Below are 16,085 nucleotides of genomic sequence, written 5' to 3'. Positions count from 1 at the left end.
AAGTCGAGCTCAAGAGTGGTAGAAGATCTTGGCAAGTTCTGTTTTTAAACAGGGAGACATCTGATCCCTGCACCTTAGTGCTCGTGTTAGGGAAAGTGTTGAGGGGAATGAAGGCTGGAGACGGGAACCACGGCTAGGCTGTGAACTCCAGTTCTGATGAGTGATCGCAGGTCCGTTACCACAGGGGCTTCCCATTTGCGTCATCTATAAGACAGGCAGCAGGATAGCATGGAAAGCCTTGCCCGTTATGATTTTCAGTGGGTTGACATACACACAGTGCCTGGACAGCACTCATACATTGGCTTCAAGCATCAGACTCATCACTTGGGTTTTATTAGAGACGAAATATTGCGGGCTACACACGAGTCTCCAGAGAGGCAGAAACCTCATCACAGTGCGATTGGTCTGGAGTAGGGAAGAAAGCCTTCTAAACCCAGTTCTCAAGAGGACATGTTGAGGAAGGCTCGCCTCCATCTCTACTCACCTCCCACCCTCTGCCCAACATTTCCTCAGCTCCTTCAGATGAGCACAGATGCCATATTGGAACACAGCACTTCTTTTCTTGGGCTGATCCCAGAGAATGGGCTCTTTGGGGACAAGCTGGGTTTCTGAGCTGCTAATACCACCTGCATGTTCACAAATACATGCTCTGATCTGTAATTTTTCTGGAATAAGGAACATCTGCTGGTTAGAATTGAGAAGCCCACTAGCCTCTTCCCCGACTGTAACCCAGTCCCCGGAGGAGACACTGTGGGGTCCAAAGCCTCCCATGAGTGCAGCCTAGGTACACAGTTGAAGCTGAGTCATGCCTTGACATTTCAGTCTACATTACGCTCCCTCTAGCTAGGGTCTCAGTGGCTAGGGAAAGGCTGCAGGCAGGGACTGCAGGGGTCTCTACTGTTACCCTTTGCTGTCCAAGCCAAGGCCTCAGGAAGCTCCCTTCCCTGGGGAACTAGGCCCAGAGCCTTCTTCCTACAGGCATGGGCTTGTGGGTCTAGAAGGTGCTTAGGAGAGGAGGCTGGCCTGCGAGTCACCACCACACCATCAGCTACTCTTGGGTCCTCCCTTGCCTAAGGCTCTTCTGGGTCCTTACAGCAGAGGGTCTGAGCCTGCGCCCTCCCAGTTTCACTTTTGTAACTTTCCTGCCACTAAGGAGAGTCTCCACTCCATGCCAACGACAGTCTGAGGGCCCCCCTTCTTCTGACTTCCCACCACTCCATGTGACCAACAAAGTCAGTGGCAGGCTCTTCATGAGTAGACCCCCACCTCTCTCCTTCCGCACAGCTCACACTTCTGCTTGAATGCCCCGGCTTCTTGCATTTCTGAAACATTCCCTCTACTGTCTTCCACCTCCTCACTCATATGCTGCCCCCTTCTCGGGGCTTCTCATCAAGCTGATTTGCTCAGCACCCCATGCTAGGCTCCATGTTGTTTCTTAAGACCTTCCGCAGTCTTATATGGCCTCTCTTATATAGGAGCTGGGACTCTCTTACACTCTGGGAAGGAGGAGCAAAGAGGGTACCCCCACACCCCAGTGCCAGCTGCTCCACACCCCAGTGCCAGCTGCTCTCTGGATGGCACCTCCCACGGGGAACCTCTTCTCGAAGCCGAGGCTACAGAAAACACTCAGTTTCTTCACACTCCAGCCTTGCTGTACACGTTGAAGAGGCGCTAGATGGTGGGGACGGGGCAGCGCCTTTTGTTTCCTGGCTCAGCAGGGCTATGTTTCCTTCCCACAGCTGCTGACTGGGTCCGGCTCTCAGTTCAGAACCTGTCCAAGTTGGCTGACACCCTCTCTGCTCCCGAGGTGAGCGAGGCTGTGAGCCTCGTCCTGAACTTTGTGAAAGACTCCTACCCAGTCTCCTCTGCACTGCTCCTGGAGTTTGAGAACGGGGAGGGCTATCCTCTGCTACTCAAGGTTCTGCTGCGGTGAGTGGCTGGGCCCGGTGAGAGTGGGGAGAAACTTGACCAGTCAAGCTGTGGTGCTCAGAATCATCCTACTGCTTTGGTGGAAGTCAAATAGCAAGGGTGTCTAAACATGCCTTCTGAAGTTCAAGACTCCAAGAGCATGACTAGAAACACCTTCTCCAGGCAGCAGTAACTGAACATTTGAACATGCCGTTAGCTTGGGAACCACTTCTTGTGTGTGTGTGTTTTAATCATTTTTATTTTAAAACACTCTTTTCTCATTTTTCATACCAATACCAGTTCCCACTCCCTCCCCTCCTACTGTCCCCCACCTTCCTCCCCCACCACATCTACTCCTCAGAGAGGGTAAGGCTTCCCACCGGAGTCAAGAAGTCTGGCTTTGAGGCGGGACAAAGGCCCTCCCCCCTATATCTAGGATGAACAAAAAGAATGGGCTCCAGAAACGTCTGTTCAAGCACTAGGGATAAATCCGAGTCCCAGTGCCAGTGACTCCACAGACTGCTCAAGCCACACAACTGTCACTTACATTCAGAGGGTCTAGTTTGGACTTATGCAGGTTCCCCTGCTGTGGGTCCTGAGTCACTGAGCTCCCACTAGCTCAGGTCAGCTGTTTCTGTGCGTTTCCCCAAAATGGTCTTGACCCCTTTGCTCATATTATCGCTCCTTCTTCCCTTTGACTGGACTCTGGGAGCTTAGCCCAGTGCTTAGCTGTGGATTTCTTCATCTGCTTCCATCAGTTGCTGGATGAAGATTTTATGATAATTATTAAGGTAGTCATCAATCTGATTACAGGGAAAGGCCGGTTCAGGCACCCTCTCCACTAATGCTTAGGGTCTTAGCTAGGGTTATCCTTCTGGGTTCCTGGGGATTTCCCGAGTGCCAGGTTTCTGGTTAGCCCCATAATGGCTCCCTCAATCAAGACATTTCTTTCCTTGCTCTCCCTCTCTGTCCTTCCCCCATCTCAACCATCCCTTTCCCTCATGCTCTCCTCTCCCCTCCCTCTTCCACCCTCCCTATTTCTCCTTCCCAGAGGGATCCATGTATGTCTCTGCTAGGGTCCTAGCTTCTCTGTGGTTGTGGATTGTAGGATGGTTACCCCTTGCTCTATGTCTAATATCCACTTCTGAATTAGTACATACCATGTTTCTTCTTCTTCTTCTTCTTCTTCTTCTCCTTCTCCTTCTCCTTCTCCTTCTCCTTCTCCTTCTCCTTCCCCTTCCTTCTCCTTCTCCTTCTCCTTGTCCTTGTCCTTGTCCTCCTCCTCCTTCTCCTTCTCCTCCTTCTTCCATCTATTTGCATGCTTCAAGGTGTACTCCACTGTAAATATACCACATTTTCTTTATCCATTCTTCAGTTGAGGGGCATCTAGGTTGTTTCCAGGTTCTGGGTATTATGAATAATGCTTCTATGAACACTGTCGAGCAAGTGTCTTTGTGGTGTGATTGAGCATCCTTTGAGCATGTGCCCAACAGTGGTATTGCTGGGTCTTGAGGTAGATTGATTTCCAGTTTTCTGAGAAACTGCCATACTGATTTCCAAAGCGGCTGTACAGTTTGCACTCCCACCAGCAATGGAAGCATGGGAACCACTTCTTTAGGGAATTAGCGACTTACATTAACAGCCACTTCAGCAATCTGCTGCATGGCATGCATACCTGCACGTTGCTGACCTGCCTTCTATCTCTTAGATCTCACATGCCTCTCTCAGAAGCTTTCTGGGGTCTGCTGCAATTTACCCTACCTCAGTGTTTGGAGGGCTGTGTGTAGGGACCATGCCCCACCCCTGGCTCTCCACCAATCACTGTTGGGAGCTGATGGGTAACTACCCAATAGAGTTGTCCTTTGGGCGCTTCTGCCCCACACCGTTACAAATCCATCAGAAGGACAAGTACAGTTGTCTTGGGAGGCACTAGCTTGAGAATGCATTTTCTTTTGCCACTTCACATGGCCCGCCCCTCCACCCCTGCTTGTTGTATCTGAGATCAACTCTCAAGTGAAGGTCTTCTCTCTCAGACCCATGAACAGCGAGAAAGATACTGCATCTGTGGCTGGACCAATTTCTCCACTCTGTCTTACTGTGTTGTATTCAGAGGATGGATGCCTAGGTATTATTAGCAAGAGCAAAAGATGGAAATAAAAGGAATCCCTTTGTGGCACAAACCCTTCCGCTAAAGTTGGGGAAGCTGCTTCAGGGCAAGGCTGTGCACACTCCCTTGGGCTTTGCTTGGCTTCTCCTCAATGGAGTGGACCTTAGCAATGTCTTTTACAGACTTCATGATAGAAGTGTACTGGAGATGATCCTTCCGCTAAAGTTGGGGAAGCTGCTTCAGGGCAAGGCTGTGCACACTCCCTTGGGCTTTGCTTGGCTTCTCCTCAATGGAGTGGACCTTAGCAATGTCTTTTACAGACTTCATGATAGAAGTGTACTGGAGATGATTTGGATGAGAGAGGCTGAAGGCCCTCAGTGTAGTGTCCATAGCCACAAGGTTTTAAATAAAGAATCTCTTCTTCAAAATGATGCTAGGAATAAGTGGTTCTTTGGGTATACCACACACATAGTAAGCAGTCTGGCTGATGGTCACATGATGGTGGCCATTGTGGTACCATGGATGGTACCTGTACGTTCCTGTATGTTTCTTTTGTTCACTTGATGGGCAGCTTTTCCTAGGCTTCTTGTAGAAGACAGATGGGGGGGGACCAGTGTGAGGAAGCAGCTGCTCAGCTCACCGCCTTTGTTTCCTGCTTCATATGTTCCTGATCTAAAGGATAGAGCTGGACAGAGACTCTGGGGCCCTGCCCCATGAGCAGAGAAGGGCACTACCTGGCCATCACCAGATAAACACAGAAGCAACCATTAGCCATAGGCTAGGCATGTGGAAGCTAGCCATGGAAAGCAGCCTTCCTCTAAACAGGACTGTAGTTTGTCTCTGGCAGGCTGCTCTGTACAGCAATCTCTGCTTCCTGACAGAGAGGATGCTCTGAGGAGCTCCAGTGGATATCTGAACAGTGAATCCCATGGAACCTGACACATAAATGTTTCCTCCTATATGCACATGTTTCCTCTTATACATACATACTGATAATCAACTTGAACTTGTAAACTGGATGCAATAAGAAGCTAGCAACAATAGTTAATAGCAAAGTACACTATATGCAGTCCTATAACAAATTAATTTAAAGCATGATTTTTTTTTTTTAATTTCTGGAATCCTTAGTTGATGTGTGTGTGTGTGTGTGTGTGTGTGTGCTTTTAACATTTATTTTATTTAGATAAGGTCTCATATGGCTCAGGCTGATCTCAATCTCTCTATACTACCAAGGATGATCTTGACTTTCTGATCCTTCTGCCTCCACCTTCTGAATTCTGGGAATACAGGCACCCATCACCATGATTGGTCCAATGCAGCACTGGGGATCAAAACCAGGATTCTGTGAAAGCTGGACAAACACTCCATCACCCGACCTGCACCCCAGTTCTGACTGATGCTCTGAAGCTGCAGCTGACGAACGGCAGTGGAAGGTTTAGAGGGCAGAGCACTAATGAGAAGGGAGTGTTGTGCCCAGAGAGATGGCTTGGTGACTAAGAGCCCTTGCTGCTATTGTAGAGGACGTGGCTAGAGTTCAAACACCTATATAGTGGCTTACAACCACCAGCAGGTGCACACACACACACACACACATACACAAACACACACACACACACACATACACACACACACACAAAATCTGATTGCACTTCTTCAGGTGGAAGGCTGGAGTTTGTAAAAGGAGTGACGTTTATCCAGGGCTCTGCCCTCACCTTTGGTGCTGAATTCCTTCTGGCTAGAGACCTTCTGGTCTTTGTGAGGGGCACAGCATGCAAATGTGGCTGCTCCATCCAGGAAGTCCCAGGAACTGACCCTGTTTGTCCTGCAGGTATGATGGGCTGACCCAGGGAGAGGAGGAACCCCATCTTGAGGAGCTCCTGGAGCTGGTCATGTGGCTGACCACCTGCGGGAGATCAGAGCTGAAGGTGTTTGACAGCGTCACTTATCCTCAGCTTGAAGGCTTCAAATTCTATTATGAGGCTTCTGGTGGGTCCTCCTTGTGTCTCCAAGTAACTGGAGCATCAGTGTGTTGTCTTGATAAGGCTCTGCGTGTCTCTAATTCATTTGCACCTGTCAATGATGCTGCCTGTGACCTTCAGGGACATGACCCAGACCAGTAGATATTAAATATCTCCCTAATCTACTTTGCAGCTGTGCAATTTCAATTTTGTACAAATAAGTTCGTTTTGTGTGGTTAATAGAGGCAAAGCACCTGTCAAGTAATGGAGGCATTCTCTGGATTCCACCCCTATTCGTGTGTGACTTACCCCATACCATTTGCTTGTATAGTGGCAACTGATGATCGTGAGTCAGCCACCTAGGCTCAGAGTTGGTGGTTTCTCTTCCCAGCATGCTGAACATGAGTTGATGATGCCAGTGAGTGCACTGAGGCTTTCTGAGCAGCAGGTGCTCTGCCCCCTACTGGGTGCTGATATGAACAGCTATTGTTAGTTCTCTGATATCTCTCTGCTGAGGACTGCCTTGCATACATCAAACCACAGGCTGCGGGATGGAAAGCATTGCACATGCCCGACCTCTAGTGGGTCTGTCAGGAAACGAGGGGCTGGTGAGGGAGTTTTGAAGGTTAAGTTGTGAGTTGTCTAGGATGAAAGAAAGGGGAAGAGTTTAAGGGCACAAAGTACAGACTGGGGAAGAAACAGTGGTCTGAAACAACTGGGTGGGTCTAGAGATGCCAGCCAGGGCAGGACGGTACAAACTGTCAGGAGAGAGAGCTGGGTGGGAGAAGGGTATTGGGTGAGGCTTAAGCAGACCGAGAGGATCAGGGATGACTGGTAGGGGGAGAGTTCTGGCAAACCCAAGGCTTCAGATGAGGTGTCCTGGAGTGAGAGAGAGAAAGGGGGAGAAAGGGCCATGTGGATAAAGAAGGTGCATGCATCCATTCGCCTGTCTAGAAGCAAACCTGACCTTGCTCGGTCACCTCCAGCATAGCTTGATTCTAGTTGATTGAAACCAAATCTCTTGGTCCAGCTTTGCTCAGTGGAAATATAATGTGGACCAGTCATCTACCCTTGATTTTAGATATGAAGACACTGGTTGAATTATTTCTGATCACACATTTTTATCTACTTCAACAGATCCCAAATACTACACCTTAATGTGCAGCCGAAGGCAGGGCAGTTAACGAGACTCTTGCTTCTTTTGGGGCTGCCCCTTGGTCACCTTTTGGTTGAATGACCTTAGCTGCTACACTCAGTTAGCTAACCTAACTCTGAAATGCTGATGCAGCCCTCCTCCCCACCACCACCTGGAGTTTGTAAATTCCCTAGACACGTACTCACAGGAACTAAGAAAGAGAAACCTTAGTTACTGTGTCCCCATGAGAACTCAAGCATGCATGCATTTCTAGACAGGCAGGGAGCTAACTTGCAAAACTGTTGCTCTTTTCATCTCCAGGAGTGACAGTTAAGAATCTCCAGGCCTTCCAGGTCCTGCAGAATGTTTTCTACAGAGCCAGTGACTCTGTCCTCTGTACCAAAGTGCTTTTGACCATCAAGACCATGTGGGCCTGGAACCCTCGAAATTTTTTCCTGTTGGAGTGGACCCTGCAGCCCATCTCACAGTTTGTTGAGATCATTCCCCTGAAGCCAACCCCGGTGCAGGAGCAGTTTTTCCAGCTGTTGGAGACGCTGGTGTTCAAGCTTCTCTATGTTCCCCATGAGATCCTGGCTAAAGTGCAGGGTCTGATCAAGGAGAGCCCTGAGCTGTCCTGCACCCTTGTGGCCTTGCAGAGCATCCTCAAGATCACAGCCAGTGACGGGCTTTTCACAGACATCTTCCGGGACTCAGGACTGCTAGGTCTGCTGCTGGCCCAGCTCCGGAAACAGGCCAAGATCATGAGGAAGTCAGGTGGGCAAATGCGCCAACATCACTGCAAGCCAGGCTGGGTCTGCCAATCAGCCCACCCTACATTGTAACAGAGAATATGAGCATGTGCATCACATTGTGTGATACAGAGAGGGGCTCTGGTGCTGGTAGCTTCACAAAGAACAGGCAGTCTCCAAGTCTCAGCCTGAGCTTAGAGGGACAGACACTACTTTATTCCTGAAATGACTCAGGGAATTCACAGTTACTCCTTGCTGGGCATACAGGTGAAAACCACCCGGGAGGCTGATTCTTCAGTAAAGCAAATGGGGGGGGGAGCTGGAGCCTGGAGAAACCTAGGCTTTGGGGGGCTCTTCTGGGGTCTGCTGCGTATGTCCTTGTGATCTCCCACTGAGAATGGGGTTCCAGAGCCCTGCTGGCTCTCCTCTGTTCTGCTGGGCCACACCTATGTTATCATGTTTCATGCATGTTCTCCTGGGGATACTTTCATGGGTTTTTGCAATCCTCACCTCTGTGATTTTTAAATAGGAACTAGCTACAAAGAGGTCTTTTTCTGTTCCTCTTGGTTTGCTCAAATCTGCCACTCCCTGCTGCCCTGGGGGACCAGACTGAGGGTGGGACAGCAGGACACAGGAATCTAGCTGCTTACCTCCCTTGCCTTTCCCTTCTCGTCTTCCGTTGCTGCACTTTCTGGACAGGCCTGGGGGCTGCTCTTTGACTTTAGTCAAAATTGTTACCCTGTGTTCTGCTTCTCGGGAGGGAGGAAGCTGAGAGAGAGAGAGAGAGAGAGAGAGAGAGAGAGAGAGAGAGAGAGAGAGAGAGCAGGAATGTGGGAGCCAGTCAGTCTCTTTTGGAAGCATGGCTGAGGTATATGCTGGGTGATCTTACCCTGTTACTTCATCTCTATGATACTATTCTCTCTGTAAAATGGCAACAGCTATGCCATGCCACAGGCCTCCCACGAATTACAGGAAAAGGGCCCACTCTTGTAGGTGGCATGTAAAAGATATCCAGAAAGTTCTGCACACTGCATCCCTATCATTTTAGCATTGTTCTGTAGGAGACTAACATAGGTATTTTACAAGGAGCCTAGGTACCTTCGGGAGTTCAGGAAGGAGCTGTGTCTTCCCCAGAATGTTTGCAAATAGGATCAGAACTTAAGTGTTTACATAATACCCTTGAATGTCCAGGCCTCTAGCGAGACCACGCCTGGGAAGTAGGTGGCCGTATACTACCTTCTCTTGACTGGTAGTTTTGGTTTGTTTTCTGTTACTGTAACAAAATGTCATAGACTGGGAAATGTATAAAGAAGTTTACTTGCAGTCTAGTGCCCTACCACTGAGTCTTCCCAAATAGAAGTTTATTCGGCTTATAGTTCCAGAGGTAGGGAAGCCCAGTGTCATGTAGCCAGCATATGGAGAAAGCCTTGCTGCTCTATTATAACTCACTAAAGAAGATCAGTTCTTTCAGCTTATGCCATCTTCATGATTCCATCCAATGCTACTTACTTCCTGAAGGATGCACCTCCAAATACCATTAGCGTGCAAGTTAAAGACTAAGTCCCCAGCACGGGCTTCGGGAGAAGCATCCCAACCTTAGCTAACTTCTTGTTTTCAATCCTCTCCTGCATGAGGTTATCAGCTCCCTTGCTTTCCTTGCTATTTCCCAGGCAGTGCACACGCTCCTTCAGTGTCCCTGTAGCACCCTAGACAGACGAAGCCTTGCAGTAGCTTAACATCAGGTCTCCTCTTCCATCCAACCCCAGACTTATGACCATTCCCAGAGGAGTTTAGCTTTTTCTGGGAGCTAATGTTTCCAGTCTCACTTTGTATTTTTAACTGTGACCTATTGATTCTTGCACACGCTGTCTCTGGTAAATAAATTCTTCTTGTTCTCATTCATTTACTTATTTTTAATTCCCCAGGTAGGAGGTAAACTTCCAATTTGTTTTGGTAATTTCCCAGCAGTGGGAATCAGCAGTGGATGAAGCAACCCAGTTTGGGTCTCAAAGATGTAGTGGTCCATCGGTCTGTTCCAGACTCTCTGAGTTGCTTCTTAGCTCAGCTGATGAGATGGCAGCTGCTCCTTCTAGACATGTGACAGGCTGTAAGGGGAAGATCAGGCTGGCAGGGCTTGATTTGTCATGGAGGGCAGTCTTCTCAGAGAGTGGTTGCTTCAATAGGCCCATTAGCCTCACCTGGGAATGTGTTAGAAACAAGAATTACCTGGTCTCATCCAAGATCTCCTAACCCACCAGCTCCAAGGAAGGGGCTCAGCACAGTTCTTTGAATTTCCAGATTTCTGATGTGCTCAAGTTGGAGAACCACCAAGGCTGGGTTTTCAGGGTGGTATCTTCAGGGTTGGGATGCCTGCTCCCTTCTAATGGACTTACCGTACTAACATCTCTTCAGGAAGGCGGGACACCAAGGAGGGAGAGACTGGGGATTGTACTGTGCAGACTTAGCACATGTTTATTTATCCTTAAATGTGGCAGGAAACAAAGAGCCCAGTCCTGGTGTGCAGGATCCAGAGAGGGAACTTACCTGCGTGATGCTGAACACAGTGGTCGCACTTCTGCAAGGCTCTGTTCGAAATACAGGTAATGATAGTACTAACCTTCTCCAGTCAGTCTTCAACAAAACATGAACCACGAGTTACCTTTGAGTGTTCAAAGGCGATATCCAAGGGATAGTCAGTACCAACATGGTGGCTAACCTTCAAGTGCTGGTTGATACTTAATGACCATCTGTAAAATGCACATCCCGGTCAATACTTCTTACTATTTTATAATGAAGTTGGTAGGCAAAAAAAAAAAAAAAAAAAAAACAGCATAATGTAGTATTTTCTAAATTAATGCGACCACAAGACACCCTTTCTTCTCTTTAAAGTAAGAACTCTTGATAACCTGCTTTATTGAATAGAGATGATTTTAAAAAAATAAACCACAGAGTAAAACACTAAAACTATGCCTTTAATCCCGGCACTTGGGACTCAGAGGCAGGTGGATCTCTGTGAGTTCGAGCTGACCTTGTCTTGTTCCCTGTCTTGCTGGTGTCTCTCCATGCCTATATTCATCTCCATCTACCTTCTCTCTCCCTGGAAATCCTACCTATCCTCTCTTGCCTAGCTATTTGTCACTCAACTCTTTATTAAACCAATCAGAACCTTTGAAAAGACACATCTTCACACTCTACAAAAGTATTATTCCACAGTACCAAAGCTACGCAGAGAAACCCTTTCTCAAAAAACAAACTATCTATATGTATGTATGTATGTATGTATGTATGTATGTGTGAACATATGTGTGTGTGTGTTTCTCATAGTCAAGGATAAATTCAGCAATTCTATTTATCTGTTTTTGTTTTGTTTTAGCTTTCTAAGATCATGTGGCTGCCATGTTTTGTTAAAAAGGGTTCCTTTTTATATATCAGTATATATCATGAAGGAGCTGCACAGATCCCTGTCAACGGCACTGGAATCCTCACAGAGTGACTATTCTAAATATAAAAGCCTGTTATTTATTTCCTAGCATGGGAAAGCCTACGAAATGTTGCCTGGAAGTACTGGTTAGAATTTGCATTTCTAGGATGACTCTTGGGCATTTGGTTGGTAGTAGATGGAGGTCAATCTTGGGAATCTGTTTTTAAAGAGGGGCCCCCCAGCATGATTTCAGCATAGATGCCATGATTTGAAAGTCCTGACTCAGGACCTGAAGGATCAAATCCTCATTAAGCTCTTTGGTCATCAAGAGTTGAGCCTTTACTCCATGAGAATGAATCTGCATGGCAGCCTGAGCAAGAACAGCCTGGGATTGTCTGTACACAAAAACAAACCACAAGTAGATTCCTTCCATTTTTTCCCCAAGGAAAGATCTAGGAAATTAAATATGTTAGGAACATAAATTCTGGTTTGCATTCTATGAAATTTTGATAGAAGACAAGGTCCCAACCCTAGACAAGAAGCTGCGTTTTCTACTGACAGCTATTGGGAAGGGGGAAAATCTGTTTTTAATGGAGTGACAGTGGGTATATCAGAACACCCCAGGCAGGCCCCAGGCTCAGGTGTAGTTGGCCAACAACACTCAACACAAATCAGACTCTATGTTTTTGTGGGCCTTTCTCCTTTCTTTCTTTCTTTCTTCCTTCCTTTCTTTCTTTCTTTCCTTCTTCCTTCCTTCCCTCCTTTCTTTCTTTCTCTCTTTCTCTCTCTCTTCCTTTCTTCCTTCCTTCCTTTCTCTCTCTCTCTCTCTTTCTCTCTCTCTTCCTTTCTTCCTTCCTTCCTTCCTTCCTTCCTCACTTTCTTTCTTCCTTTGAGGAAATATATGACATCAGGTAGGTAGATAGGTGAGTTGTAGAAGGGGGATGATATGATCACAATATGTTGTATGGAATTCGCAAATAATAAATGGAAACCCTGAGAGGATAGAGGGTAAAGAACTGGTGTAGGTCCTGGATTAGGGAATGAGGGTAAATGGATGGAGAGTGGACTCTGAGGGTTGTGTTACTTATGTTTTGAAAAAGATTTCAAAACCAAGGTCCTTGTTATTAACTTCAGTCACTATCTTGTAGAGTAAGTCTTTTGAACTTATCCCTCCTATCTTGAACTTCCTCCTTTGGGAAGATGTTGGCCAAATAAATGTCCCCGTTCCCAATAGATTTCATCCTAATTCTCAGCACCAAAATTTCTCTTTGCCATTAATCCATTGTGGGTGTGTATTATAAAACATGAAACTATTTACCAGGGGGCCAATGAGAGAATGGAGTGTAATGGACTTGGGAAGTTGAAAGAAAAAGCCTTCATTGTGATGCAATTGCAGTGCCAAGGTCCACCTTTCTCTAGCAGTCTTGCTTCTTGTTCCCAGTTGTCCTAAAAGATCATGGCATGGTGCCCTTCATCAAGATCTTCCTGGATGATGAGTGCTACCGAGGAGCCTCACTCAGCATCTTGGAGCAGCTCTCCATCATCAATGCTGAGGAGTATATGAGCATCATTGTGGGTGCTTTGTGTTCGTCCACCCAGGGGGAGCTGCAGCTAAAGCTGGATCTTCTCAAGGTGAGAGCAAGTCCTCCTCTGTAATTGTCTTTCTCAGGTCTGTGCACCAAGTCATTCACCTTTGTTTGTGCATTGCATTGGGTAGGCAGATAATTGTGCCAGGCAGTTAAGGCTGCTGTAATAAATAAATTCCATATACTCAGCTACCTTGAGCTCCTGTTTCTTCTGCTTCTACCTCCCAAGAGCTGGGATTCCAGGTAGGCACCCTCAGATCTGACCTTCGATTTGTTTTATGGAGAATCAATAAATACCTTGGGATTGCAATTCAAGGGCAACTGTCACTAGGGCTATTCAGGGACAGCTGTCACCAGGGCACTTAACTCAGCTGAAAGATGAGGGAAGACAGGCTAGAGGGAATGACATAAGGCATATTCATTCAGGCTAGAATTACCATACTCTAACTTCTTTTCAGTTTTCGTTGGACAGACTTTTGAGCAGGACTCACTCAGCTGCAAGGGTTGATGGGAAATGTAGTCTCTGATTTGGCAGCAACATCGCAGCCCCGCTTTATATCATGAAAGTAGGGTGTGAATCAGTGGTGGACTGATACGTGTTGTGCTGACTCCATTATATGTACCAGTGACCAGGTCTGTCGAGAGTGCTTGGAACACATGTTAGAATTGAGACAGGGCCCTTGCTATCTGGGAGCTTAAGGACAGTGCTCATAATACATTAGTGCTGGTCGCACCTCAGGGAGAGTAGTGGGCTGTCTGGGTAGATACCTGGTGGGTGCTGGTGGCTGTGTGAAGAGATCGATAGGCAAGACCAATGCAGTTTCACCTGGTCTGGGGGCTCACAGGGGAGTGCGTGAACAGGGAAGGAAGCTCGAGAGACTCAAAGTTGTAGGGACAGGGACACAAATGGACACGTAAGTCTGGGTTATCACATGTGCACAGCAGAGAGAAGTATTTATTTTTGTAATATGGGCAAACATACTGAGATCCTGTGTTTCAAAAAACAAACAAACAACAACAAAAACTTTTATTTTTAAATTTTGTTTATCTATTTATTTTTGTCTTTTCAGTTGTGAGCCTGAGCCTTTAATGGCTGAGTTATCGACTGGTAATTGTTTTTGTTTGCTTGTTTTATTTTAGATTCTCTTTGATTTATGGTGTTTGAGTGAAGGGACATAAATACAAATACTCACTTGGATATTTAAGCAGAACTTGTCAACTCTGTGTATGACACAACACAAAAGAAACACATTCTTGTTTCCTGGACTTGTCATATTTGGTTACTGAGGAACTTTAAGAAACCTAACTGGCTTAGTTGAGGTTCTCTCTCTGCTATCTGTTTTAATGCAAGGAGTATGGTGTTTGGGTCTTTCCATCTATTTCTCTGCAGAGTCCAGGCATTGAGGGAGTCATTCCTGCTATTAATGTCTAGACGACTTTGAAGTACTCAGTACTTAAGGCATCCCAAGAGGCTCAATGGAGAATGGCACCATGATCATAATTATGTGTTTCATGGAGGATAAGAACTCAAGTAATAACTTCATTACAGGGAAAAAAAAGGAGTGAAAGAGATTACTAATAAACAACAAAAAGGGAAGACAAATGTCTTTTGAAAGACATATTAAACCATAATAATGTGAACTAAGACAAAGATTAAGGGGACTGGGGTGAGGCTCTGCAGTAGAGGGTTTGTTCAGCATGAGGGACAGCACCAGAGATGTCCATTGGAATTTAGTACTGAGAAAGGTTCGTTGAAATTCAGTGCTGAGAAAGACCTGAGACGGATATGGGCTAGTTCTGTTTGAAGCAACAGCATCCAGAGGGCTTCAAAGACTATTGTCATTCAGATGGTAAGCCCAGCAACCCCTCCATATTGTCAAGCTTTTGTTGACTGATTTGCGTGTTCTGGGAAGATAGGATCACAACTGGGACTTTGGTTTTCCCTCAGGTGAAAAATTAATTCTGAAATGTTTGTAGTGAAAGCCAAACGGACTCATAGAGAAGAAAAGTCTGTTTTGACTGTGCTGGAACCAGGAAGGAGTTTTCATCCAATGCGGAGAAGAGTGCTCTGTCTTGCTCACAGGAGTTCATCTTGTTTATTCTGTAGCCTAGAGACATTTTATTGGAGTGTTAGCCCCTGGGTAATAGGACGGAACTTCTAGAATTAGCAATGCAAACCCATTATGGTGTTTTACAGATTCAATATAATTTCAGAATCACAGCATCAAGAGAGTTCATAAGGAATGAGCCCTCTGTGAGCTTATTTAACAAAGTCAGGGCCCATAGGCTCTCATCCCACCTTCACACTCCAAGGCTCTGCTGGGTAGTTAGGAGGTCTCAGGAGCTGCCACCACCCTCAGGGGACTAGGATTGCTGCACACTGCTGGGCAGGGGTGGTAGAGAGAGCTGAGTCCCCAGAGCTTAGCCCAGATTCTGAGTTCATGAGTATGTTCCCCAGAATCTGATGTGGGAATCTGTGATTGTTTTGAAATCATATGAGAACCCTTTGGAGCTTCAAAAACATCCATGTGAAATGAGCTCTCTCTGGCTGGACTGCCATTTCAGAATCTGAAGGCTGGCTGTGCCCAGGGGTTAGGCTTCCTTCCCATAGAGGGTCAGATAGAGGAGGGACTCCCTGTGGAGTGTTGTTGGCAAGGAGGCTGGCAGTGTTCTTCCCAGTGAGGCTGCCATCTCTAGAGGGCAGTCACATCACACATATGGGGAAGGCCACCTCAGGGCAGATGCTTCCAGAAACCAGTGGCACTTCTGTACCAACACCAAAGCCGTGTGACTACACCACCAATTCTAGCAAAGGATAAAGGAGTTAAAGGATAATGTAAGCAAATGAATTTCCTCCCTGTGGCCAGAGGGACTGTGATTGGGTTATGCACAAATTCAGATTGATTTGCTAATATACATTTAGCTGTTCAACTTGGAGCTTAATCACATTACCTCACCAGTCTTCCAGCATGACACATGGAAAATTATGAGGAATAACAAATAATAGGATGTGAAATAAATCCTGTTAGTCCTAACACAGTTAGCGCCATGCAGCAGACATCCATTTTATAGATTCAGGCTAGAGGAATACTAACTCAGAGCCGATGACATGGTAACTGAGTTAAGAATGAGAAAATGCGCTTAAGGCTGACCTTTCTTGAAATGTGTCAACCCTACCCTGATTACTTTGACTTCTGTTGATTCAATTTATTCCTTTCCGC

The 16,085-nt window shown here is 46.5% G+C and overlaps 1 protein-coding gene across 1 annotated transcript in view; it reads left to right on the top strand.

Moving 5' to 3' along the window:
- The window catches only part of Wdfy4 (WDFY family member 4), a 232,615-nt gene that overhangs the window by 31,254 nt on the left and 185,276 nt on the right, over nt 1-16,085 (top strand). The window contains 5 exon segments of the mRNA XM_051202497.1: nt 1,740-1,929; nt 5,844-6,001; nt 7,430-7,882; nt 10,353-10,457; nt 12,720-12,910. Of these exon segments, the coding sequence (XP_051058454.1) occupies nt 1,740-1,929; nt 5,844-6,001; nt 7,430-7,882; nt 10,353-10,457; nt 12,720-12,910 (1,097 nt within the window).

The sequence above is a fragment of the Phodopus roborovskii genome, unplaced genomic scaffold (genome assembly GCF_943737965.1).
Source record: "Phodopus roborovskii unplaced genomic scaffold, PHOROB, whole genome shotgun sequence".
Classification (NCBI taxonomy): domain Eukaryota; kingdom Metazoa; phylum Chordata; class Mammalia; order Rodentia; family Cricetidae; genus Phodopus; species Phodopus roborovskii.
The sequence above is the reverse complement of the archived record's forward strand: the minus strand, read 5'-3'. Positions and strand labels throughout refer to the sequence as shown.